Here is a 27,153-nt window from a genome sequence, read left to right on the forward strand (position 1 = left end):
TCCCAAAAACCAACAGTAGCTACCATCTGCAGCAAGGAGTACTTCTCTTTATAACAACAATAAAAATCCACAAAATGATCAGACAGATATTTGCCAAATTTGTTAGCTTTTCTTACACAGTTGTCATCTTATTTGTGCATTGTGTTTTCAGATTTTACGATTTTTGACCAGCTACTCACTAAGTTTGGAAGATCGCGGCTATCTGATAAGTAAAATGGTGGTATTTTCTATCAATAACATTATATGCTATGGCAAAAATCCAACTACAACAATCTGCTACACCAATGTTAATACTGATTCCACTGTAAAAGTTCACAGAACTGCACGAGTGGAAAAGGGCTGTTTGGAGTGAACAGTTTTAAATATTCGGATGCAATGTGTTGGATGTGTGTTGTGTAAACCCTGAAATGTAGTTTTATAATATTGTGAAGAGAGCTTGTTTATTCTCTTCAGATGGAGTTTCAAATCTAGCTGAATTTGAGGGGCAGCACGATGTTAGCCAATCAGAACAGTGGGTGCTTACATTGAAGTTTAAAGGAGATGCTGAGGCCAAAACAGACCAAGCGTTTGAAACAGAAGGCCAAAAAGGGTGGTAAATGATCATCTATTATTAAACTATGACAGTTTTGATGCAAAAACCGTTACTGACAGTATTAGTGGACCTCAGGGAATATAATAAAATGATAAAAAAAAAAAAAAGAAAATAGCATTTCATGACCCTTTTAAGTATGCTGTATTAGTTTATTTATTTGTAAATCCTTTTACAATAGAAAAGTTGCAACAATTTGCCTTTTATTTATTTTTTATAAAAGCATACATATGAAGTCAAATCCATGCCACATATATTTGCAAAAATATGAGGAATTGCAAATACATACACAAAAACAGAAGACATTTAGACAGAAAAGTATATTTACGAATGCTTAAAAATTGACAAGCTTTGGAATCCCACAGCAATTCGAAGCCTCCCACATTCATGTGCATATAATTAATAAAGTGGCACAAATGCATTTAAAATGCAATCGTACATTCTGATTCTACAGAAGAGTAACAAACACAATATCAAACAAAGGCAACAAGAAACAGTTATCATGAACATTTAACTTGTAACTGAATCTAGACACTTTTGCTTCCCTTTATGTATCCATTAACTGTACAAGCTTAAACTCAATACATGAACACAACAGCACTCACAACACTGGGTCTGGAAGACCTTTGAGGTATGTTTATATTGCACACTAACTGTGGTGTCATTCCAGCTGAAATAGCTTGATCTGTGTCATTTTTCTACACATGAGGACTTCTGTTAGGATACTGACTAAAGTTTAAAAGGATCAAAATATGAGGGTGCAATTAAATACAGTGTGTTATTGCATCTTGCAGGGGTACATGAATAGCTCGGGTAAATTTTGTCACCACATTCACTAAAATAATGAAGCATTTAAAAATCAGAGAAAACAAATCATAAAGATGATGCATTATGATTTAATTATTTTTGCAAATATATGCACAGGTAAATGAAAATCAAGAATTAGGATAGAATGATTAGATCCCTGATGAAAGCATCCAATAGCTTGTGTGAAGCTAAAGAGAACAGATCATATTATAAATCTATCCCTTTAATTGACTCCATTAAAATGTATAAACAAGGACATTTTGGTGCATTGTTTTCCTTGTAATAAAACCCATTGCTGCTTTAATTAGTCAGTTAGTCATCCAAGTGTCATGATGACTTCAGTCCTGTAAGAAGCACCAGAGGAACGATTCCCAACCACATTGCAAACTCAACTCTATACAGTAAACTCGCGTGTGACAAATTCAAGGCACAGATGTGTCACATGAAGAACTGTCCCAACAGATTGGCCACTCCGAGAAGGATGAGGAACCCGTGGAAGACAGCGGATGGCCAGCGTAACTCACCTCGCCGCTTCAGTGCGATCATGTGTACCAGAGAGGGAAGAACAAACACTAGAGCCAAACCACACATCGCCCCCGAGTATCTGAGAGGAAAGCAAAGATTAGCAACTACCAAAGACATTCACAGTATTATGTGCACACACACACAGTAGATGCAATATCAAGACAAAATACCCATTTTAAAAAGGAAGCAAGACTTCAACGCAACAGCCCTGAAATATGACAACTCTTACCTGATAATAGAGCCAATATTGGGGTAAAATCTGGCCATGAGAACTCCAGCTCCAACAACAAGGATGTTCAGAGCAAACACACGGAGGAAACTATGAATGGAAAAACAAGGGCTTTAAGATGATGCCTTCGTTTTCAATGCATTCAACATGGCCAAACCTTTAAAGAGCTCACATCGTACAATCAATTTTTTGCTGCTGTGACTTTAAGAAACAACCTCTTCACATGTGAAATGAGTAACGGTGTTTTGCTGCATTCTCACAAGAGCTGCAAGTTTGCTTTCAGGTCGAATATCGATTGTAACTGCCACATCTACCAAGTACAGCCGCATGACACTGACAGATTCATTAAACAATCTGTGCTGAAGTCAAACTGCTCCGATCAGATGGAAATGATCATTACAGCCACTCGTTTGTAATGTTGGGATTCTACAGAAGACTCCGCAGAGCTGTAGGTGCTACACGTTTTTTCATGTTTTTCACAGATGTTCGTGTTTTGGGTTTCTATCTCAAAAGTTGGACAAGTTGTTTCCTCATGATACAACCTCTTTTAGAAAACACATGCAAACTCTCATGAAATCTGCCATCTTATTTGTATAAATCAACAGCAAAGATACAGATCCAAGGACCAACATCCACAAAGTCACAATTTTGTGTGTGTGTGTGTGATGCACTGCGCTCACCCCGGGTAATGATCACCAAAGATTTGCCCCATCAGCTGCACCCGCACCAGATACCCCAGCAGAGGGTAAACGGTGGTCATCTGGAACAGAAGAAACATTCTCGCTACAAACACCAGGATGTCACTGCTGGGGAAGTTATCCAGAAAGTTCTGCAACAGAGCAAAAGTCTGCATTAAACACCACACACTGAATGTCATTTGTGATATTGTGAAGCTTACAGTAGTGTCTTACTGGTTCGATGCATTCTTTAGACAGAGGAGGTGATGGAAAGACAGCAAAGATCAGCACGCCCACATACAGGTAAGTTAACCCCACAAGCAGGTAAGCCAACGACAGGTCCCGCACCTGTGACCACAACATCAATTGATACAACACTACATCACTCACAACTAGAAGTTATAATATAAATAATTATAGTTGTTTAGTCCAGAATACATTTTATGCTGCTGTAGTTTCCATTATTGTGTAAAATTAAAAGCGAGCACATGGAATTTACTCATTTCATTTACCAGAATATAGTCATATAGCCTACACTTTAAAAAGGATATTTGTTTTACATTGAGGATCCATTCAAACTCATCTAACCTTTAAAAAAAAAGGTATAACATCAAGTAATTAGCTTAAATTAATCATATTCAATTATATCTTTCTTTTTAAAAGAGCAGATAATTTAGATGTAACCATATGAAGCACATTTTAACCTAACACAAGCTACCTGACAAAACATTTTTACATATGCAGTAAATATGAAATTAGTATAAATAACAAATTATACATTGACTTATAAAAATATTTTGAGTTTCGCCTACGTGTAATTTTTCCACCAATGCAAATGGAAGACTGTATTGAAATATTCGGACACTCTGACATCGGTAGAACCAGCTTGTGTGAGTGACATGGCCACCATGTAAGCAATGCTATATGATGAGCTCGTGAATACGTGTTTGGTTGAGCACTATCGTCTCTTTAAGATATTAATCAGTGTATTTTTACATTTACACACACACTTGCTGCACAAAAAGCACAACATCAATACATTTGCCCAGTGAATAAGTCCAGGGATGATTATTGATATTAGAGGTCGACCGATTAATCGGCCGATTGTTTTTGCATTTTTTAACATAATCGGCATCGGCCAATATCCAAGTATATCAAGCCGATTATTAGGCAGGCGCATCTGTGGGCAGCCTAGTGTTGTTGTGGAACACGTGTTCGACGCACGCTGCCCCTAGAGTCATTTTCCAGCAGAGTGAACAGACCTCATCCAGAGCCTAAGGAAGGAGCTAAGTTCCTTGGAGAAAACAGTAAGGGTTAAATTTGTATAACTTATTTATATTTAATTAAAAACTTTTGATATGTTACAGCCAACTTCGAGAAAAAACGCGACAAACGCGTTCGGCTACTTTGGATATTGATAGAGTAGTTGAAGTTGCATTATCACAGCAGAAGGGTTGCTATCATGTCACAATAAGTAAACAAGACTTTTGTGAATCTGAGACTTTTATTTGTTCTGTTTGTGTGTCTTATATTTGAGAGGGTTGTCACTCAATGCAGAGAAATAAGTAATAAAAAAGATACCAACGCACTATATGCTAGTGAAGGACTGGCTTTGTAAGCTCGGACATTATCGGTTCTGCTGTCAGTACTGGAGAAATTAAGAAAATACATGTATTATTGCTATATTATTTTATCTCGCCAGCCATTTCTATGTATAATAATATGAAACCATTTGCCTGTGATGCAATTTAGCTATTCGCAGTCAGAGAGAGAGAGAGAGAGAGAGAGAGAGAGAGAGAGAGAGAGAGAGAGATCTCTCACGCGGTGCTACAGCGAGCAAAACACGAGCCCTGCTAAATGAGTGACAGAACGAAACATTCAAACGTAGCCTGGTTTAGATCTGTGATTATTAGTCTGATTTTATTTTAGATTTCGCCTTCCAAAGATTATAAAAAGAATATTTATACATAAGCCGCATTCTGTCTAGCACAACTTCCTTCCCTTCACAGCAGTGCGCTGACATTTCTCCCTAAAACTCAAACTTAACATCAGAATCAGCACGATCGGTGATTGTTGTAAAATGCAGTCTAGCTACTGTTGCTAAATTGCGGGACGCCGTATAATAATAAAAAGAGCGCAAGAGATACCGTTCCCAAGGTGGTGCGGCTCGAAACAGACCTCAACGAGACAAGCAAAGTATAGACTACTTTGGGTTTCATGTCTGGCGTCTAAACGATCAAATATACACAAAAATATGTCAAAACAACCGGCTTGGAGATTCACTTAAACACAGTTTATGTCTTAAATGGACGTAGTTATGGAAATCGTTGGGAGAAAATATGGTGCATCAGGAGCCTATTAGACTCGGTCTTAAAGGGGAAGCAGTCTAATCAACATGCTGACGATTGAGCCATTACTGCGAATCAAACAACAAAAGGCAAAGAGAAAATCACTTACAGCTCTTGAATGAATAACTTCTGCATTAATGAGCATTAATCTATCTATGATAAACTATGCAGTGTTATTTTACAATTGATTACTTTATTAGATTTCTTTGTAGACCACACTTGAACAGTAATGTTAGTAGACCTTCCTGAAATTAAATCACTGTGCCTATATAACGTTCATCTTAAAAAGAACCGTTAAGAATACCGTTAAAGTACCGGATCGATAAGCAGTATCGGTAAGACAGTAATACCATTAAAACCTTAACGATACCCATCCCTAGTTATGCCTGTGCTTCTCTTGGATGCTCTGAATATTGGATTACGTGTCTGGATTGCCCCTTAATTAAAGCTGCATTTGGATCTCAACCGTCGTGTCTCGGAGCAGTTCGTAACACCTGCTTTGTTTATTTAATATATTTGTTATACATTATTTATATAATATGTTTTTACATTATACATTTTTAATTTAAGTGTACAAGTGCAGATTGGTCAAGTGTTCAATAAATGTATTTGTTGAGGAATTCTGTCTATCTTAAGTAATTATTTGTGTTACATTTTATCTTTCAAAAAAAAGGTTCAAATAAGAGGTTAAAAACAAGCACATATCGGCCAAAATAAATCTGCTGCATTAATCGGCCATCGGCCAACCCGGATTTCAAAAAATCGGCATCGGCCTGAAAAAACCCATATCGGTCGACCTCTAGTTGATATTGCAGGGGACACATCCCCCGTGTCTTCTACTTGCATGCTAGGAAGTTCTGGGCACTTGCTTTCCACAAATATGATATTCTGGTCTTTAGATTTGACTCGGGTCCATTTCTCAATTCAAGTCCATGAGATCTTTTTGCTTATCTGATCGTCCTGCACCAAGTTAAATTTAGAAAAACATTTAGAAAAAGTAGCATTACTACTCAACAAGCCACATTATTTCAGATACCATTCGTGTCTGTAGCACAAGGAATTACACACTAAAGTGTTAGTGTATAAACCCTTAAGTATGAGAAATGGCAATGGGAAGCACAACTACATGACAATATTAAGTTAACCACTAAATAAAATGAATTGCATGAATAAAACATGGATTATTCTCGCAAAACCTGTCATGAAATTGACTAGCAACTACAAGATCAAGGACCGAAATCGCACCCACTGCACCACAGTAAGCACAACATAAAGAACACATAGAATCCCACATCACTTCACAAATTTCCCCAGGGCAGGATTGAGCCTGTACTTTTGTGCGCCACATTTATCCACACTATACACTGCAATGACACAAGTTTGACAGCCGCCAAAGAAACATAACCAGGTGTGAGTCAGCACAGTCAAGCGCTAGTCAACTTTGTATTGCTGTAACTTCTCAATAAAGATGAATATCAAAATTCTGTTCAGTCATTCTGTGTGGCTCAGACAGAGGATCATCTGAGACATTTTTGGTAGGAGAAGCAAAAATACTATACACATCACAATACCCCATGGTAGCCACCGTTTTAATGTGTTGATTAATGCGGAACAATAAAAAAAAAAAAAAAAAATCACCATGAGGAGAGTAATCAAAAGGAAGTAAATTAGTTTCTAGACCAAACTGTTCAAAAGTTAACGGCAAAAGACAATTTCATTTTTGAGCTGGTGGTGGTGCTGTAGTTTGCCCTAGAGAGCCCAAACTTGGTCAAGGGGCTCTTCATACCCACCCCTATCAGTGTGCCAAACATCGTCATTTTCTATGTACAGCTCATAGTGCTCCCTTAAACAGCCATTGGAGGAAAAGAGAAAGAAGAATACTAATAATACTTGCATGCTGCAATGATATGGGACAAGCCCTGCAACCATTCCGCATTATACAAAAATAGAAATTCAACTCTAACACCTGCTGAGGTGGGGATGGAACACTGTAGTCTACAGCTTTACACAATATGCCAGTCAGTTGATATGTCTCACTGATAGCAAAGAGACATGTCAGGTTTTGAGTCAACACACAAAAGTGTTGGTTAGTCATCTTTTGAACCATAGTTGGAGCCATTTCCAATATGCTCAGGTACCCCCAAGTTATGATTTTGATGACGCTTACCAGTTCTTTTAAATCTGACAAAGCATTCAAAACATACATCACTGTAACGGGCAAGGAGGCGGCGGGAACTGGCAGAACAGTCAACATAAACTTTAATGACAAATTCAACTAAAAACATCATAAAACAAAGATTCGCACACACATACAGCGGCTGAGTGAGTCTCTCCCTCTCTAACTGGCATCTCTGGCCACCCTTTATCTCGCTCTCCCGCTAATCAGCTGACTCACCCTCATGGCCTGGCCACGCACTCCTCCTCATCACAGTCACTTATAGCTCAATATGATGGAGGCGATGTGGACGATGATGGAAAAAAATGGTATCTGCAAAATCCTCATGACCCATAGAATCCATAAACACCAACCTCATTATTAGGACATATGGTTCAAGTTACAGGCTAAAATAGCCATTTTTCATATATTTTGACCTATAGGTGCCGCTGCCACCAAACTTTGTATGTACCTACAGACCATTGTCCTAAAGAAGCATGACAAGTTTAGTTTTGGTAGGACAAAGCATTGCCGAGACACAGCCTCACTTCTGGTTTCATGTTAACATTAACTGTTAGTTACTTTTTAACAATTGTGAAAATCAAAATGCTGTGCGGCTCAGTCTAAAGACTATCGGTCACAATTTTTGGGTGAATCAGACCAAGTTTGGAGGATGAGAAAATAAAAAAAGGCAAGTGTCCTTTACCAAGTCCAAAATGGCAGTCACTGTAATGGGCAGAAATTTAATTTAAGGGGTCCATATTTCCTAGTCCAAACAATTCTAAAGATGTGCGCAAAAGAAAAGTTAATTTTTGAACCTGTGGTAGCACTGTAGAGTTTGTCCTAGAGACCTAAAATATTGTCTGGGGACTATTCATGCCTACCTCTATCAGTCTATTCATCGGGCTGTTATAGACTACCATTGGGGAAGAAAAAAGAAGAAAACTAACAAATAAAACAGCACCTTTAGTACAGCCTTTAATTTTTGTTGATTTTAATAACAAGAATAAAAAAATTGCACATATAGTCACAAGACTATAAAGACATCTACAAAAAAAAAAAAAATTCACTCCATGGACAGAAATGGTCATGTTTTGGCTGACAGTGAGGTTTTTCTTTTATTCTCCACAGATGTTCCTGGTGAGTCAGTGTTGATCAGAATGACTCATCACCAGTATATATTGTGGTTTCTGTGCAATGACAGCTGATCCACTTACTCTGTGGTTAAAAACTGTTTTGCATTTGTGCTCAAGTGAATAATGAACATACTCTGTAAGGCAGAACTGATGTGGTGTACTTCTGGTAAATTTTAAATGTGAAGAGGCTGATAATACTGACATTGTTTTCTTGATGTCTGTTGTTCTTCATAAGCGTGATGATGCAGTTGTGAATGAAGAACGCGAGTGTCAGAACTCCACTCAGCTGAGGAAACAGTGATCTGAACTCTACATTAAGTCAGAGAGACACAAGACAAACACACGTTAGATATAAAAGCTTATTTACACAACCACATAGTCCATGACATGACTTCAATGCACATCTCAACAGAAGTATCATGCACTGCTTTGACCTCCACATAAGCAGTGTTGCAGATAGTAATGATGAAAAATACTAGTTCCTGTAGCTCGGCTGGTAGATCAAGACACTAGTAACACCAAGGTTTGACTCCCAAGGAACACACAAACTGATCAAATATATGTCTTGTCTGCACTTTACATAAGCACCTGCCATATGCATCTATGTAATAGTGTCACAGAAGAGACATTTTATGAGGTTGCTAGTTAGCAAATTTCCACATGTTCCCTGTTCCTTGTGTTTTTTTTTGGTTTTTTTTTTTTTTTAAATTCTTTTTTTATTTTGATTTTACAGGTCCATACAATAAAGTCAATGATATTACATGTCAAATTTCTCCTTAAGTCATCTGTAAATGTACATTAATAACTCAGAAACAAAGAAAAGTATCACAGACTCGGTAACCATTACTATAGTAATCAGGGACCCATTAGGCCTTCATTCTACATTACATACACATAACCATTTTTAGACATAGTAAAATCAAAATGAGAACTAAACAAACATGTTGGGGTAAATCTCAATGACTCATAAAGCTCTCTACCGAGGGAAAGTAGAAAAAAAAATAAATAAATAAATAAATAAAACCAAAATCCACTTTAAACAAATGATGGGCGTAATGGAGTAATATACGTTATCCATCTTTCCCATCTTTTCAAAAAAGTTTCCTGTTGCAATCTCAAAGCAAAGGTAATCCTTTCCATCTTGAAAATATCATAGATAATGTCAATCCATTCCTCTACGATAGGTCTTCCTGGTTTTAACCACCTTCTAGTAATAGCTTTTCTACTAGCAGCACTTAGAATCTGAAATAAGTATTTGACATGAGAAGAAACATTTTCTGTTGCTAAGCCCCTAAATATAAAGACTCAAATTTAAATTGAATATCCGTCTGAAAAATGCTTTGCAAAACTTTATATATCTCCCTCCAAAATGGGATCAGCACTGTACAGGACCAGAAAATGTGAAAATGATTTGCTTCAAGGCACCCACAATGTCGCCAACACGCCGAAGAATTGGCGTAGTGCTTCTTTTGAGTTGGAGTAATGAAAAACCTCACAAGGTTTTTCCAGCAAAACTCTCGCCATAGAGATGAACTGGAAGTTTTCCACTGTATCTTACATAAGTTCTCCCAATCTTCTTCCTTTAGAACAAAGTTTCCTTCCCGTTCCCATTTTTGTTTTACATACAGTGAACTACCTTGTATATTCTTGAGATGAGCTTCCGGTTAGAGCCAGCAAAATAGGCCTCCATAAACACTTTTAACAAAATGTTATCCCAGCCTACTATTGTACACCTCTTCTGCATTTGGTCCATATGATGCCGGACCTGAAGGAATCTGTAAAAATCATCCTTATCTAAGCCAAATTGCCTCTTCAGATTTTGAAAGCTATTTATAGTGCCCTTATACAAAAATGTACAGTATGCTGTCAAACCTTGCAAGGTCCATCTCTTAAATCTTGCGTCCCATCTATTAGGCAAAAAATCTGTATCGAATGCACACCATTTCAGAACCTTTACCCCATCCTTCAGGTTATTATGAGTTATTACCTTGCTCCATATCTTAAGTGACAAACATATCCATGGGTTTCCCAATTCCTTTAAATTGAATAGCAAATCCTTGTCCCCAATTGCAGCCTGAATTGGAAATTCATCTGATATAGCTCCCTCAATCTCTTTCCATCTAGCACCGTAATCTGGGTTGCACCAGCATATTAATGGCCTCAGTTGAGCAGCAATATAGTAGTCTTTTAAGCATGGGAGAGCGACCCCGCCCTTGATTTTTGACAATTGTAAACTCTGGTATCTAATTCTTGGCCTTCGTCCCTTCCAAATGAACCTTGAAATATGCTTGTCCCACTCCTGGAATTGTTGGTCAGGAATATCTAGTGGAAGAGACTGAAAGAGATACACCAACTTCGGCAAAATAACCATCTTGACAGATTCCACGCGTGATCCGAAATTGAGGAAATGTAAAAGATCCCATCTCCTTATGTCTTCCCTGATCTTTTTGTTCAAGGGGAGGTAGTTAAGTGAGAACAAATTTGTCAAGTCCCTTGGAATGTTCACCCCTAAATATCTAATTGAAACCGAGTCCCATTTCAAATTATACTTATTTTTCATATTTACAGAAGGGTTGTAATCAAAACATAGAATTTGTGTTTTTGGAACATTCAACTTATAACCAGAAAAGGATCCATATTGCTCCAATAATTCAAATAGCCGTGCCAACGATTGCTCAGGGTCAGTTAAATACACCAGTACATCATCAGCGAACAACGAAATAATTTGTTCTCCCCCACGCATAACAATTCCTTTAATATTGTTGTCCTGAATGATCCATTGGCTCAGGGGCTCAATAAAGATTGCAAACAGGAGGGGGCTAATTGGACATCCCTGTCTCGTTCCTCTTTCTAATGAAAAGGGGTTAGAGACAGCCCCATTTATTTTAATTCTTGCCCTTGGGCTATCGTAGAGAGCTCGTAATGTTTTAATAAAGGTACTGTGAAATCCAAATTTGTCCAAAACTTTATATAAAAAAGCCCAATTTACACAGTCAAAAGCTTTTTCTGCGTCCAGCCCCACTAGTACTGCATCTAAATTATACTCTGTTATATGATTAATTACGTGCAAAGTCCTTCTAATACTATCTTGAGTTTGTCTTCCGCGAATAAAGCCCGTCTGGTCAATACTAATAATTAATGGTAGCAGTCCCTCTATTCGTTTGTATAGTATATGGGTAAATATTTTATAATCCTGGTTCAACACGCTTACTGGTCTGAAATTACCGCATTCAAACTTGTCCTTCCCCTCTTTCGGAATTAAGGATATTACCGCCTCCCTCCAAGAGGGAGGTATACTATTCTCTTTAAGAACCCAGTTAAAGGTGGACTGTAGCACCGGGGTCAAAGAACCCTCCATGACTCTGTACCATTCGGAAGGGAACCCGTCCGGACCTGGTGCCTTATTTGGTTTAAGATGCGATATGGCTGATCGAATTTCTTTCTCTGTAATTTCTGCTACGAGATTCCTACTTTGTTCACTATTCAATTTGGGCAGATGAATTTTCTGAAAAAAATCTTCCATTTTCTCTCCCTCTATTTGAGGCTGGGAGTATAGTTTTTTTATAATAATTTTCAAAGCAATCTTGTATTTCATTTAATTTGTAATGCATCGAATTAGTAATAGGATTTTTTATTTTATGAATTGAATTCTCTGCTTGTTGTTTTTTCAGCCTATATGCTAATAATTTGCTGGCTTTCCCGCCCCCTTCATAATATTTCTGTTTTGTAAAAATTAACTTTTTTTGTATATCCTTTGTATAAATCTCATTTATTTAGTTCTTTTTCTTCCTAAGTAGCTCTCTATTTTTTCCATCATTTGTGTCTTTGTGGTGTTGTTCCAATTGTTTTAGTTCTACTTCTAACTGAATTAACTCTTTTTGTCTTACTCTCTTTAGGTGAGCACTGTACCCAATTATCTTGCCTCGAAGCACAGCTTTACATGCATCCCATACTATTGGTGGGGGAACTTCCCCATTGTCATTCTGTTCTAAGTATTCAGCAATATCCCTCTTAATTTGTTCCTTCATCTGAATTAGTACACATGTGTTTAACCTCCATAAAGTGTCTTTCCGGTACTGTTCAAGATTTAGTTTTAAATAAATGGGGCTATGGTCTGAAAGGTCCATGCTCCCCACATCGCAGCCAACTACCCTGTTTAGATCTTGAGCAAAAGTAAAAAAATAATCAATCCTCGAATACACCAAGTGTGGATTTGAAAAAAAAGTGTAGTCTCTCTTTGAAGGGTTTAATTCTCTCCAGATATCAATTAATCCGATTTCTTTCATAGACAGATTGATCTTTTTACTTATCAAATTGGGCTGGACTGTGTGTGTACTTGAGGCATCCAGTTTGGGATTTAGTCTAATGTTGAGATCCCCCCCGCAGATTAGGACCCCATGGGTCTCCGCTGTTATCAAATCGAATATCTGTTTAAAAAACTTCCAGTCAGAGTTAGGAGGAGCGTAGATGTTGAATAGGGTAACCAATGAGCCCCCTAAATTTCCCCTCACCAGAATAAATCTTCCCTCCGTGTCCTTTTTTTCAAAAATGGGTTCGAAACTAGTCTTGCTGGATATCAATACTGCCACCCCCTCCTGTGCCCCGCCAGTATACGATGATGAGTACTGATGCTTAAAGCCCAATCGGTTTAATTTAGCATGTTCTGTATCCGAAAGATGTGTTTCCTGTAAAAGCATCACCTCAACTCTCTCTCTTTTTAGTTTAGTTAATATCTTACTTCTCTTGATGGGGTTGACAAGGCCATTCACATTATAAGTTGCTATTTTAACTGATTGCATTCAGTGTATACTAAGGGGAAAAATGAGAAATGAAATAAACGACAAAAAAAATAAAAAATAAATAAATAAATAATAACAATAATAAAATAAATAAAAATAACCCTAAATGACCATGAGTAATAAAGAGAATCACAGTATATACCCCACAAACTACAAAGAACGGCAGCAAGAACTGCTGCGACACCGAGAACACAATAAGAACAATAAAGACAGAATTAAAAAGACTTCCAACTGTGGGGTCTTAATATTGACCCTGGTGAAGCCCTGATGGAAAAAGGGCTCTGAGGTAAAGCCTCCCCCCTTACGAATGGGTGAGGGCCTTCATGCATGACTGTCTTGGCAACATAAAAGAAAATCTCCCCGACGTTTACATTATAAACTTAATTAGTTATGCAGCCCGTTCAGTGCTTCTTTAGTAAACAGGACGTGTTAAAGGATTTAACGTTAATTCCTCTCTCTACTGGGAGTCCCAAGCGGAAAAAGAAAACAACGACTCAACGGACTCACCCGTTATATTTCCAGTAAACTCGCACCAAGCAATTCTCAGTTAACTAGTAGTCATCCTGAATCCTGATGTCTGAAAGCCTGTAATCTTTCCTTAAAATCCAAAGCCCTGCCAGCTCTGTGTCGGTTCCCTGGTCTCTTGACAGTGTGCCACGTGAACCGCTGGATCCGCTCCAAAAGCGAGTCCGGGTGTTTAATTATCGACACCGGGAACCCCCTCCTCGCCATATCCTCCATAGCCTCCTCCGCCGAACCGTACATCACAACTCCCTCCTGGTAGAAAACTCTAAGCCTGGCGGGGAACGGCGTCTGAAATCGGATTTTCTTCTCCTTCAATACCGCTTTTGCTTCGGCATATTCCCTTCGCTTTTCAAGACATCCGGCGCAGTAGTCGTGATCGAGATTGACTCTTTTCCGAGATATTGAAATCCTCGCTTTTGCCAGGCCATTCTCAACAGCTCTTCTTTCATCCTGTAGCTTGACATCTTGACAACGATGGATCTCGGCGTGGCTTCCCCGGGCGGCCTCGGCATCAAGGCACGGTGAGCTCTTTCCACTCGAAGTTCAAATGTAGCTGGAAGCTCCAAACCCTCCCGCAGCAAACGCTCCACATATACCACCATCGATGGGGAATTTTCCTCCGCTCCCTCTTTAACACCGTGAATTCTAATATTTTCTCGTCTGGAGCGGCCCTCTAAATCAGTCAGCTTAGCGTCTAGGTGGATCTGAAGGTGTAGCAGTTCCTGCACGGTATCCTCCGCCACTTGTAACCGTGTTTCAGTCGCATCAATTCTCCTCTCCGCTTCTTCGATCCTCGTATTGGATTTATTAATTTCTTCCCGAATCGCGTTCAGCTGCTGACTGCTGTCTTTTCTGAACTCTCTCAGCTCTTTAAGTATGAGGCCAGAGTCTCCGGTCTCACTTTGATCCGCTCCGAGTTGCGTATGCATATCCTCCTCGTCCTCCATTACGCTGCTAGGCGATGAAGTTTGGCTAGCTCCTTCGACGTCGAATAACTCCGTCTGCTTTGACTTTTTATTTTTCCCTCTGGGCATTCTCAAAACCCACTGTCTTAAATCACACTTTAAATTAAGTTTGTTTCTAAATATTCGGGTTGTAGTGGGTTACTTTGTCCGAAATTGTCGGGAGCACGTTCTATAAGCTGCCATCTCCTGGTTCGTCAAACCGGAACGTTCCTTGTGTGTTTATTAATATTTTAACCAATTTGATAATTCATTCAACAGCCATTAAGACTGTTGTACTCTCAACAAGCTCAGTGTTGCAAAAAACATTTACATTACTTTTTAAATCGACAATTTAGACACGACTGGAGTATACCTAAAGGGAATTCTGTAATTGACACTTCATAATTAGTTAATTGTGGTAGCTGTAATTATAATCTTAATTATTTGTTTGATCAATTGTGCAGCATCTTACAAGATACAAAAGGACTCGTTTGAACTTGGGTTTCTGAAAAAAAAGAATGTCAAAATATTCATAAGATCGGCCTCTCTTCCATTTCGTTTTGACTTTAATGGCAGTACCGTGTAATAGTCTAATAAACATTTCCTGCACTTTGAAAGGTCAGTGGCAAATTGGATCAAAGGTGAAATTGTAAACTAGTGTCCTCTCTAACATTTAAACTGCCACAGTTGTTTGCAGATAGCTGATCTCACAACAGTGTGCCATGAGTGTTTTTTTCCTGAAACTATCTTCCCCCACAGCACTATCTGTTGAAATTGTAATGTCCTACACACTCGATGCAGCATGTTTATGTATGTCTACAGCATGTCTTACATGCTCAACACAGCATGTCTGCTTATGTTCTAGCAGCAGCGAGTCTTCTTCATTTCTCTGCAACATCATAGCAGATCTAGTCTTCTAAGATCAAATCAGGCAACTTGTCATATCCATATTAACACTGTTAATCATTCCGAGAGTTTTCATAACTGAAATATCTTTAAAAAGCATTTACAGGTGATTCCATGATTACATTTACAAGACAATTTTGCTTCAGTCAGTTCTATACTAGTAAAAAAAATATGATTCATTGAATTTCTTTACCTGGAACATAAAATGTAGATGGTTCAAACCAGTGGAACTCCAGGTGAAATCCCAGTCGAGCAGCTTTAAAGGTGACCAAAACGATGAGATACAACACCGATATAGTGCCTGTGAAAATCATAGTATTAACTTTGCATAAGTGATAGGATAATACAAAACTAAGTGAAAGAATTAGCTTTTGAACAATTTTATTTTTTTAGTGATAGTATTAGCTTTTATCATAATTTACTGCAATAATAGCCAAATACTTGTTCACACAATACACAAGGAGCCACACATAAAAACAACCCACTGGTGTTCCACAAGGCTCGGTACTCGGACTTCTTTTATTCTTCCTTATATCACTCAGACCAGTTATTACCTTTTATTACTTTTCTTAACATTCTAATGTTTTCATAAATTCAGCTCTATCATCCTCATGAGTTGCTCTTCATGCCAGTCAAAAAACACCACTGCAAGATTGCACATTTCAATTGACAACAATCATCTCATCTAAACAGAAAGCCAAGACCCTCACCATTACCCTGGATAGTACACAAGCACTTGTCCTGGCATGCAAATCAATTGATGAATAAGTATAGCTTGCATTTGGCCCATGCTGACACCTTTTTATTCACTGTCTTTGAGTACCAAAGCATACTACCTTAACCTAGTTTACACCTGGTATAAAGATCTCAGGTGATCCGGTCACAAGTGCTCAGTAAAAGATTTAAGTATTCTGCTTAATGTGCAGACTATTTCACAGTCTCTTTTTCCATATATTTATTTTTGCTCTTTATCATGAAGTAACGCTTCACGTGACACAGTTGTAAGTGATGTGCTTGGAGAGCTTCCTTTGAAATCACAAGTGGTTACAGGAGGTCCTTTTGAGACACTTTACTATTACCAGGTGTAAACAGCAATGTGCCGTGACTGTTTGTGAACAGATCACCTGAGATGATCGTAATATCAGGTAAAACAGCCCCTGACACTACACCATAACCTCATATGCACAGATCCACTTGGTGGACTTCCCCAACATGCAAGAACAGCTAAATCCCTAATGTCCAGTCTTTTTCAGTTTGTAATAACAAGTACTTATTTGCATTTGCATAGCACATTTCCTGGTAGATAATTGCATGTTTGCCTGTTGTTGCCTGTTTTACTTTTTTTTTTTATTGATTTAAGCATCTGCTAAAAGCCAACAACAACAACAAAAAATCTTGTATGACACATTTAGGCATTTTTTTTTTTTTAACTATCTAGGCCAGTAAAGATCTTACCTAGAAAAGTGAACCTGGCGAAGAACGATGCCGAGCGGAAGTTGAGCAGTGGCAGCAGCAGAATGATGAGATAAAACGGGATGGTGTTGGTTTTACTCCACCAGCGGTCAAACACGTCATGTCCTGTGCTGTTGTCAGTCACGTAAAACAAAACACTGCGGTTCTTGTCGGGATACAAATCTGGATACGGACACACCACTAGTGCAGGGACCAGAGACACATGTGTTGTGTTAAGACTCAGGATAACATTGTTTTAACTAGGAGTTGCACCGACTAAATCTTCAAGTTGTAATGACCCAAGAAATGTAGGGTCAGTGATAACACACCGTTTTACCATTACAAGGCTGATAACAAAGGTACTTCTATTCTTTTTGCCTAAACGAATATCACTACATTCAGTGACAAGAATGGAAAGCATCTTTACATCAGACACTGCTCTAATAGCTAACTAATGGTGAAAAAAGTAATGGGTATATCTTGACTACATTTTTGTGCAATGTCCAATGTCCAGAGACTGCTCACCTCTGTCTGTTCCATTAGTGCCAAAATCTGATGCACTGACATTGTGAACATAGTCTGTGAATGCAAAATAAGTAAGCATTTAAACAGATTTGGTAAGAAAACATTTGAGGTTAGTTGACTGCAGAATAAATGAGGAATAGAAAAAATGTTCTAAAAAGAGACTTACTGTAAATAAATTTCCCAGTGTTAAACAGAAAGTTGGACATGAGAACCCAGTAAACCACCATAGCACCAATCAGAGACACCAATGAGAAGATGAGACTCGACCATTTTCCAAAAGCTCCAAAGTAATATTTACACACATCAGGAAACTCCCAGTCTGAGGTATCTACATAGGCTGCAAAAAAGAGCTTCATATTCAAGTAATAAACAGCTAAACACTTAAAAGATTGCTACTTCATTAGTGGATATATTGTGTATAGAGTGCAGTGCAACAGAAGTAAAAAAATGTCATTCATTTTCTGCATTGTGAAACTGACTTTTAGAGAAGAAATATGAACATTAAAAACAGAACTATCATGAGCTCTGAAGCGGTTAAGTCATGATATATGCTTCTGTTAAAGCCAGTAAAGAGATAATTCTCTCATGCCATCACAGATGTGTATGACTTTCATTCTTCTCCAGAAAACAAATTATTGTTGTTATTATTAGAAGAATATTTCAGCTCTGCAGGTTTATAGAACGCAAGTGAATTGTGACCAGAAGCTCCAAAATCCACATAAAGGGGGCATCTGAGTTCTGGTCACCATTCACTTGCATTGTATGGACCAGCAGAGCTGAAATATTCTTCTAAAAATCTTCCATTTGTGTTCTGCAGAAGAAAGAAAGTTATACACATCTGGGATGTCATGAGAGTGAGTAAATGATGAGAGAATTTTCATTTTTGGCTGAACTATCCTTTTAAAGTTTTTCTGTATAAGCGACACACTGACTCAACTATCCTTCATAACATGAGCCTTGCGTTTTGTGGCTGTAGTAAATCTGAATTTGGTGGTTGTGTATTGACTTACGTATTGACTTTGTGGACTTTAACACTCTGTAGCAACAGTAGAGTGTCAGCAGACCCATGAGCACAATAATGATAATACCCAGAGTGAAGCCAGACTTAGAAGAAAACAAAAAGAGGGATCAGCTTTAAGCCTCATTCGGATGTTAGCCTATTGTAAAAAAAAAATAACCCCTTAAACTCACCTGTTTTATTCCCCAAGGTATACTTAATATAGATGTTCCCATCATGGTGTTCCATATGGCAAAACTGCACAGACACACAACATCAGTAAAACTAAAAAGAGAGGTGATGCCATTGTGTCTTTTCACTCTTGTGTCTAAACCCTGGGTTAATGTTATCCTGGGTTATCTTGCTCTATGTACAGTATCATTAATTTACCATTTACTCCTGGGTGTTCAGGTTTCGAGATTTCACACGGTTCAATTGTAAACCCAGGTTTACATTCTCATTTCGCTGTTCCCACTCTTTTTGTCCAACCCTCAAAAGAATGATTTACTCAATAAGCGGTTATAACTCATCTTGCATGCAGGTATAAAGCAATATCTAGCTCATGAAATATTTTTCATGGGACCATGGGAACACTGTTTTTGCATAAGAAGTTAATAATAACATTGACTGGACAAGTACAGCACATAACCTGTTCTAATAACAGCCTGACCAACAGTGGAAATGTCGCCATGTTAAAATTCCACAGTTTTTCTGAAATCTCCTGAATCACAGTGCAAAAATGTCTCTTTGTCATGCCATTTAACACGTTTACCAACACTGTTCAACTCGACATTAACAGTTTCCCACAAACATTGAAACTGAACAGCATGTTGAACGTTCCTGTAAATATACAGTATAAAGCGCATGAATATGCACCAAGGCAAGGAATGTTTAGTATGCTATTGTTTTTCCGTTGCTAACAAACTGTCAATTACACAGTATAACTTTGAAAGCACAATACATGTTTAGCAATGCAAAACAGCAGGGCTTTGTGACCCAGGGTTAAAAGCAGTGCTAATTCTCATTTAAAAAAACAAGTGGCCTTAACTCAGGTTTAAAACACATTAAACCGGTGTTAAACATCATGTGAAGAGTCCTTCTGAAGAAGGTCTTACATTGTAATAATGCTGGGGTTTTTGGCAGCACTTTCTCCTCCCTGCACTTTGAATGCTGTTCCCAGAGGACTGTAGATATAGATGTCTTCATGAGCTAGGATCACATGATCTGGAGGTACCTAAGGAGGAGAAAACTCATAAACAAAAGCATTACATCAAAGCTCCTCCACTGAAAGTTCAATCCACATTCTAGATCTGCATCCCAGTGCTCATTGTTAATTACAGTGTTAAGATTTTGGTGGACAGTGGCACATTAGTGTTTTAAAGAGCATGAATAATCGGTGTGATTTTTTTTATTGACTTTTCACAAACACAACATGCATAGAGATCAAACAAAGGGGCCTTTATAAAGTGTGCCAATTCACTTACACACTTGCTAATTATAAGAAGCAAAGACAAATAATAGCGTCATCATTACTCTGGGAAATAAGGCAGAATAATGAGATTGTATCTCTTGACTTCACCCACATCAAGCCTTCAACAGGGCTCAACTATAAGGATTTTTTCCACTTTCCCTAACAAAATATAATTGTTGTATTTTTTACAAATTACAACTATGGAAAGCAATGGCATATAGCATGAAAAATTCCTGATCCGTTTGCAATTTTAAATAATAATTTGATCATAATCAGCTAGGTAATGTTACTATAGTGACAAATTTAAATCAGCACAATTTGAAAACAATTTTCTAGTATAAAAACACATTTGCCAAGTGCACCCAGATATGATGACCTCCTGGCAAGGGACTCCCTTTCTTAAACATAAGACAGCTATAGATTTTCACATTTAAAGGAGGTATTATAAAAGACAACATATTTGCACAATGAAATAACTAGCTTTAACATTCTTATTGCATGAAAGCCAAAAGACATTATTAAAAGATTTACCACATAATGTAGTGTTGTAGAAATTTTGAGACTCATTGAACAGTAATAGTCATTGCAAGGGAATGCCTCTGTGTCTGAGGGATGCAGAGGGGGAGGATCTGCTTTTGTTGAGAAACCTTGGGATAAAAGAGTATAAAATACAAGTCAGCCCTCCCCTCTGGGTCCCACTCATGGCACAGATTAACTCCTGTGTAATGACCGGGTCCTTCTTGCAAGAATAAATTCTTTTAAAAGACTGTTTGAGTCAGAGTGTCTCTTACGCAGTGATAATGGTTGGTTGATAATTTTTTTGCCACAACAGTAGTTGATCTACATCAAGATGTTGAGGACTAAAAGGTCAATTACTGCAATTCTGTCATCTTGTCCTAAACTCTCTCACACTGAACCTTATTGTTGAGCATGAGCGTTACAAGACTTATTCTGATATTTTTATCTCCCCACACAACACAGATCTTTGTAAACCAATGTACTGTACAGTTTGTGTAATACAGTGTGATGTCCCACCAGCATTCTGTCAGAGGAGCCGGTCAGACGGCCATAGTAATTAACTCGACTGCTCAACACCGACGCTGCAGCAGACACCCGCTCCTGAACATCATCATCCACAATATTCCTGGGCTCCACATGGAATGGCCTGAAACAAAGAGCAGACAACATCTTGAGCTCAGATTCATGAACATCTCAGATAATAATGTTGATCCAGGAGCTGTTCTTCACACCACGGTCACTAAAAAAAAAGGGTGAAAACTTGTTTCGGAACTGTACAAGCAAGGAAAACATATACATATATATATATACACACACACACACACACACACACACACACACACACACACACACACACACACACACACACACACACACACACACAGTGCATCCGGAATGTATTCACAGCGCTTCACTTTTTCCACATTTTGTTATTTTTGCACATTTGCCTTATTCCAAAATGGATTAAATTAATTATTCCAAATTATTACACCATAATGACAACGTGAAAGAAGTTTGATTGTCTTTGCACATTTATTTAAAAAAAAAAAAAAAACACACAAAAAATTCACATGTACATAAGTATTCGCAACCTTTGCTCAATACTTTGTTGAAGCACCTTTGGCACCAATTACAGCCTCAAGTCTTTTTGTGTATGATGCTACACCTATTTTTGGGCAGTTTCTCCCATTCTTCTTTGCAGGAGCTCTCAAGCTCCATCAGGTTGGATGGGGAGCGTCGGTGCACAGCCATTTTCAGATCTCTCCAGAGATGTTCAATCGGGTTCAAGTCTGGGCTCTGGCTGGGCCACTCAAGGACATTCACAGAGTTGTCCCGTAGCCACTCCTTTGTTATCTTGGCTGTGTGCTTAGGGTCGTTGTCCTGTTGGAAGATCTGAAAAACATCCCCACAGTATGATGCTGCCACCATCATGCTTCACTGTAGGGATGGTATTGGCCAGGTGATGAGCGGTGCCTGGTTTCCTCCTGACATGATGCTTGCCATTCAGGCCAAAGAGTTCAATGTTTGTTTCTTCAGACCAGAGAATTTTGTTTCTCATGGTCTGAGAGTCCTTCAGGTGCCTTTTGGCAAACTCCAGGCGGGCTGTCATGTGCCTTTTACTGAGGAGTGACTTCCATCTGGCCACTCTACCATACAGGCCTGATTGGGAGTGCTGCAGAGATGGTTGTTCTTCTGGAAGGTTCTCCTCGCTCCACAGAGAAATGCTGGAGCTCTGTCAGAACTTCTTCCATTTACGGATGATGGAGGTCACTGTGCTCATTGGGAAATTTTTCTGTACCCTTCCCCAGATCTGTGCCTCGATACAATCACGGAGTCCTGTCTCGGAGGTCTACAGACAATTCCTTGGACTTCATGGCTTGGTTTGTGCTCTGTTGAGCTCAATTTTGAGTGTCATGGCAAAGGCTGTGAATACTTAAGTACGTCACATTCTTTCACATTGTCATTATGGGGGTAATGTTAATAGAATTTTGATGAAAATAATGAATTTAATCAATTTTGGAATAAGGCTGTAACATAATAAAATGTGGAAAAAGTGAAGCGCTGTGAATACTTTCCAGATGCACTGTATGTATGTATGTGTGTGTATATATACACACACATACACATATATGCTATTAATACAGTCAAGCTCTTAAACAGCACGAGGAGAGTTTTTGTTTTTGTCAACCACTGCACATGGTGCAAATCTTAGACAGTATTTGTGAAATACCAGACTGGGTTCATTCTCGTCAGTGATGGTAATTGTTCCTGGAAGGCAAACAGTGTCTAAGCTGTCAAAAACAAACCTACAGAGCAAAATATAAAAAATAAAAAAATTCAAATCTCATCCAGCTTTGAGGGGCTCAATTTCATCTAAGGTATTCATGCTATAAGCAGCAGTGTTTTTTGTGAATATCAGACAGAAAATCAAGAACAATAACAAAATTATAAAGTGTTTGAAGCTCTGCTTACTTTTAAAACAACTTGCATCAAAAGGAATAGTTCATAATTATACATCCTCATGTTGTTTCAAACATGTATGACTTTCTTCTGAGCAGAATAGAAGTCATTATTCATTGAAAATCTTCCCCTCTGCCGTAGCTCTCAAATCTCATTCGCACAAGTGCATAATCAAACTTGCCATGAGAAGACGCACTGTGCCAATTCTGATGATGATGCCAAACACCATCTGTGCCTGTATGCATCATGATCATGTCATGCCCCGTTCAATTTGTAACTACAAATGAGATTTGCGGCAGAAGGAAAGATTTTCATTTAATAACAACCTACATTTGGGTCTGTTCCTCACACAAAGATATTGTTTGACTACAGAACACTTGTAATATAGTCCTATGAACTACTTTTATGATGTTTTTATGGTGCTCTGTCCTTTTCAGAGCTTGACAGCCCTTGATCACATATGCTTTCATTGTATGGAAAAGCACAGCGTGTACATTCTTCAAAATATATATGATAAATATTCAATATATATAGATTTTTTTTGTTTCATGAAGACAAAAAGGCATATGGTTTTGGAATGAAACCACAGAGAGTAATTGCACATCACAACATCTTTCATGATATATATTGTACCTCCTTAGTTTGGAGTCCAGTGAATCAGTGTAATACTCTCCAGTGTGTGCTAAACCCAGTAACGGTTTACTGTCCTCATCCATGATGCTGCGCTTCTCTTAATGAGTCATTACCTGCACAGACAAACACACCAAAGAGACAGATCAATATGAGAGATGACAAAATTTCTTCCTGTATTCAGACCAACAACACAAAAACATCCTCCTCAAAAACACCACAACAAACATTCAAAGCATTTGGAAAAGTAGAACTAAACTTAAAGATGAAGTGTGTCATTTTATTCCATGTTGTTAATATACTTTCTCCAATCCTATCTTAATATGTTATAATGAGTTTGAGCATCCTAACCAGTGCACAAAAGCATGAGTTTGGGCAGGACTATGTGTGTTCAGGGAACCTGTTTGAAAACAATGTTTAATTTTTCCGTTCGGTGGCGCAAAAATCACTTTTGTGTGGTCTTCTGTAGAAAAGGCAGATGCTTTAATTTGGAATGAGTCTTAAAAACCTGAACGGACAAAGGGATAAAAGCATAAGAGGTTAAGAGATATGTCACACACTCTCTCTAAAGTGTCACCACATTAGGGATGCAAAAACGACAACATTGAAATTCCTGACCAGTGAGTAATGTGAATGTGAAAACATCCGAGAAGACACTTGCAGATGCTTTCAGGTAAAAACAACTCACAAGCCTCACCATCAAACAAAACTCATTAGTTAAACTGAATCCTCTAGTCAACATGCAGAACAGCCCTTAAATCTACTTAATCTGGTTTACAAGAAATCCTGATTAGGAGAAAAATGCAATTACCCAATGTAATATAAGTAGATTATGTTTCCTGTAGTTTTGAATTGTGAGAAAAATTAACAAAGACATGAGTTGTCAATAAATAATTACTCGTTTGCCACTAGACTTTTACTTCTAAATATGATCCGCTAACAGACAGTGTGAAAATGACCAGATAAACATTTCTGCTGCTAGCGGACACTTGTGAAAGTCATTTGACATATGATAGATGACAGATCAAATACCCACGGTTTATCTAAAGTATAAATGAGAAAGATTAATGACAGTTTGAATATGAATGTGTCTTTGATCATTAAGCAAAAATATAATGACAAATGACATAAACTAGAGGACAGCACATACTTTATGCGACGATAACGGCATACACAGTTCAACACAAATATATCTTCAACCAGCTGAATCAGAAAACAGTTGAAGACGACTCGTTAAACGTGTAGTTAGCAGGTTAGTGTGCAAGCGTCACATAAACATCCCGTGTTGCGTTCATATGATGATATCAGTTTATATAAACAAGAAATAAGTTTAAGTTTAGAAACTTACCTAAACCTACACACGACCCGACTATTTGCTGAGGTAAAAAACGTTTTGAAAAAAGAAACAGTATTTAAACGTCACACGACTTTCACGTGTCACGTGGGATATGTAGTGTACATATCAGCTCAAATCCTATACACATCAACTGTGAGAGAGCGATTAGTAAACTACATTACCCACAAGTCATATGCGTAATGCTGCATGAGCATTTGTTCTGCGATCGGCTGCTAAACACGTACGTCAGTACAATGAAGTAAACACAAAAACTGCTGTCAGATTAACACGGAGGGTCAATTCCTGAAGTTTTCCGACTCAACTGACCGTAACAATGATTTAATTGTTCTAAATAATAATTATTGTAGTATTAATATAATTTAAACCTTCTGTTAATATAATCTACTTTAAGGGATTTTGGCTTACATGATGACTTCACAGGGCTTTTCGATGGGAGAATAATTATGGTATAGCCAAGCTGTTGGGTCATTGCAAGCAGACCTTTCAATAAAATGCTTAATGACCAGTATTTCAGAGCCCCACCTTTCACTCCTTCAAAGCTCTCACAATGGAGGGTAAAGTCTTCGAAGGAAACAGGGTGTAGGGATGATCACTTCTGAATGGAAAGCACTCCGATGAGTTAGAAAAGATATAGCAGCGTGAGCCAGAACTGCCTGAACTCATTGCCAAGTTTCACCAAACCCTTGCATATGTACTGTAGGTGTAACGATGTTGCTGGCACTGGTAATGACAAAGATGATGACCAGGAAGTAAAGAACCAAAGTGCAAATTTATTCCAACAGTGTAATCCATAAACCCTAACTGCAAATATAAATAAAACATAAACTTGAACTAACCACCAAAGTTACCACAGCAATACCTGACAATGGAAAACGGAAAACATGAGGGTTAAATACATGACAAAGAAAACCAATAAGCACCAAGAACTCTAAACAAGATAACAAGACAATCAACCAATGAAAACAAGACACATGAACATGGAGGGAAACATGAAATCACAAGACAAGGGAACCACATGACATGAAACAGGAACTACATTTTCAAAATAAAAGACATGAAAAACATGAACCAACAAAATACACATGACACCCCCCCCCCCCCCACACACACACTAAGGGGCAGCTCCCAACGCCCGAACACATGAACAAAACACATGAAGCATGGCATAAACCCAAAGTTCTGTAAGGAGCTGGGAGGGGTCTTGAAGCATATGGCTAGGCAAAACATGGAATGGGGCATGGCCTGGCTGAGTCAATGGAAAGTTGGGCCCTGAGAGGCTCGAGGGGTGGAGCCGTGGAAGGCGGGGCCTTGAGAGACTTGAGGGGCAACACCAGGGAACTTGGTACCCAGAGAGTAGCCGGCGGATCGAAGGACCACGGTGGAGCCAGAGGTTCGTAGAACCGAGGTGGCGCCCAAAGCCCGGATGACCGAGGTTTAACATGTGGGAATCGGAGGACAGAGGCTGAACTGGTGGGACTGAGGACCATAGGTAAGGAGGTCCCCGGTGGAGCCGCAGGCTCGGAATGACGAAGCGTAGGTGTGGGATAGGAGAGCTCAGGCGGAGCCAGGTGACTGACTGGCAAAGGAGGAGCTGAAGGGACAAGGGACCCCGGAGAAACCAATTGGCAGCAGGACCACGGTGGAGCCAAAGGGTCATAGAGCCATGATGAAACTGAAAAACAGTTAATAGGCAGTACGCTGTCAGAGCCAAAATTTTGGATTTAGACCAATTGACACTGTATCATGAGAAAATGAATTAATAATTCTGTGGAGACTAGGTATAGATCTAGTGGGGTCAGAGATGAATAATAAAATATCATCTGCAAAAGCAAAAAAAAAGCACAAGCGCCGTACCTCCCACCACCACTCCTGGAAAATCATCTTCCTTTCTTATCGTGGCTGCTAATGGTTCCAGGGTAAGATAGGACCATAATGGGTAAAGAGGGCAACCCTGCTGGGTGACCCTATCCAGAGTAAAATAATCTGAAATTAATCCATTCGTTTGCTGCTAACGGGTGTCTATAAACTAACTTAAAAGTATTCCCAAACCCATATATTTCCAAAACCTTAAAAATATAATACCATTATACCATATTGAATGC

The 27,153-nt window shown here is 38.5% G+C and overlaps 1 protein-coding gene across 1 annotated transcript; it reads right to left on the reverse strand.

The window, feature by feature from the left end:
* Positions 1-735: 735 nt before the first annotated feature.
* LOC127636099 (sodium-coupled neutral amino acid transporter 9) lies at positions 736-25,103 on the reverse strand. The gene is made up of 15 exons (XM_052116492.1): positions 25,043-25,103; positions 23,698-23,810; positions 21,121-21,250; positions 19,730-19,848; positions 18,809-18,872; positions 18,628-18,721; positions 17,784-17,954; positions 17,618-17,671; positions 17,096-17,293; positions 15,834-15,941; positions 8,669-8,775; positions 3,062-3,175; positions 2,831-2,979; positions 2,151-2,240; positions 736-2,000 (listed from the first exon to the last, which is right to left on the reverse strand). Exons 2-15 carry the CDS (start codon positions 23,778-23,780, stop codon positions 1,835-1,837), a joined length of 1,647 nt encoding a protein of 548 aa, XP_051972452.1. The 5' UTR covers positions 23,781-23,810; positions 25,043-25,103; the 3' UTR covers positions 736-1,834.
* Positions 25,104-27,153: the final 2,050 nt, after the last annotated feature.

This window comes from Xyrauchen texanus, chromosome 43, assembly GCF_025860055.1.
Source record: "Xyrauchen texanus isolate HMW12.3.18 chromosome 43, RBS_HiC_50CHRs, whole genome shotgun sequence".
Taxonomy (NCBI): Eukaryota; Metazoa; Chordata; class Actinopteri; order Cypriniformes; family Catostomidae; genus Xyrauchen; species Xyrauchen texanus.

What these genes read in the sequence shown, in the direction of transcription:
- LOC127636099 (XM_052116492.1), bottom strand. Translation starts at nt 23,780, where the DNA reads ATGGATGAGGACAGTAAACCGTTACTGGGTTTAGCACACACTGGAGAG. An exon ending in GCTCCTCTGACAGAATGCTG is followed by an intron (nt 19,849 to 21,120) that starts GTGGGACATCAC and finishes TCTCCTCCTTAG; the next exon opens with GTACCTCCAGATCATGTGAT. An exon ending in CACTGGGAAATTTATTTACA is followed by an intron (nt 17,672 to 17,783) that starts GTAAGTCTCTTT and finishes TTGCATTCACAG; the next exon opens with ACTATGTTCACAATGTCAGT.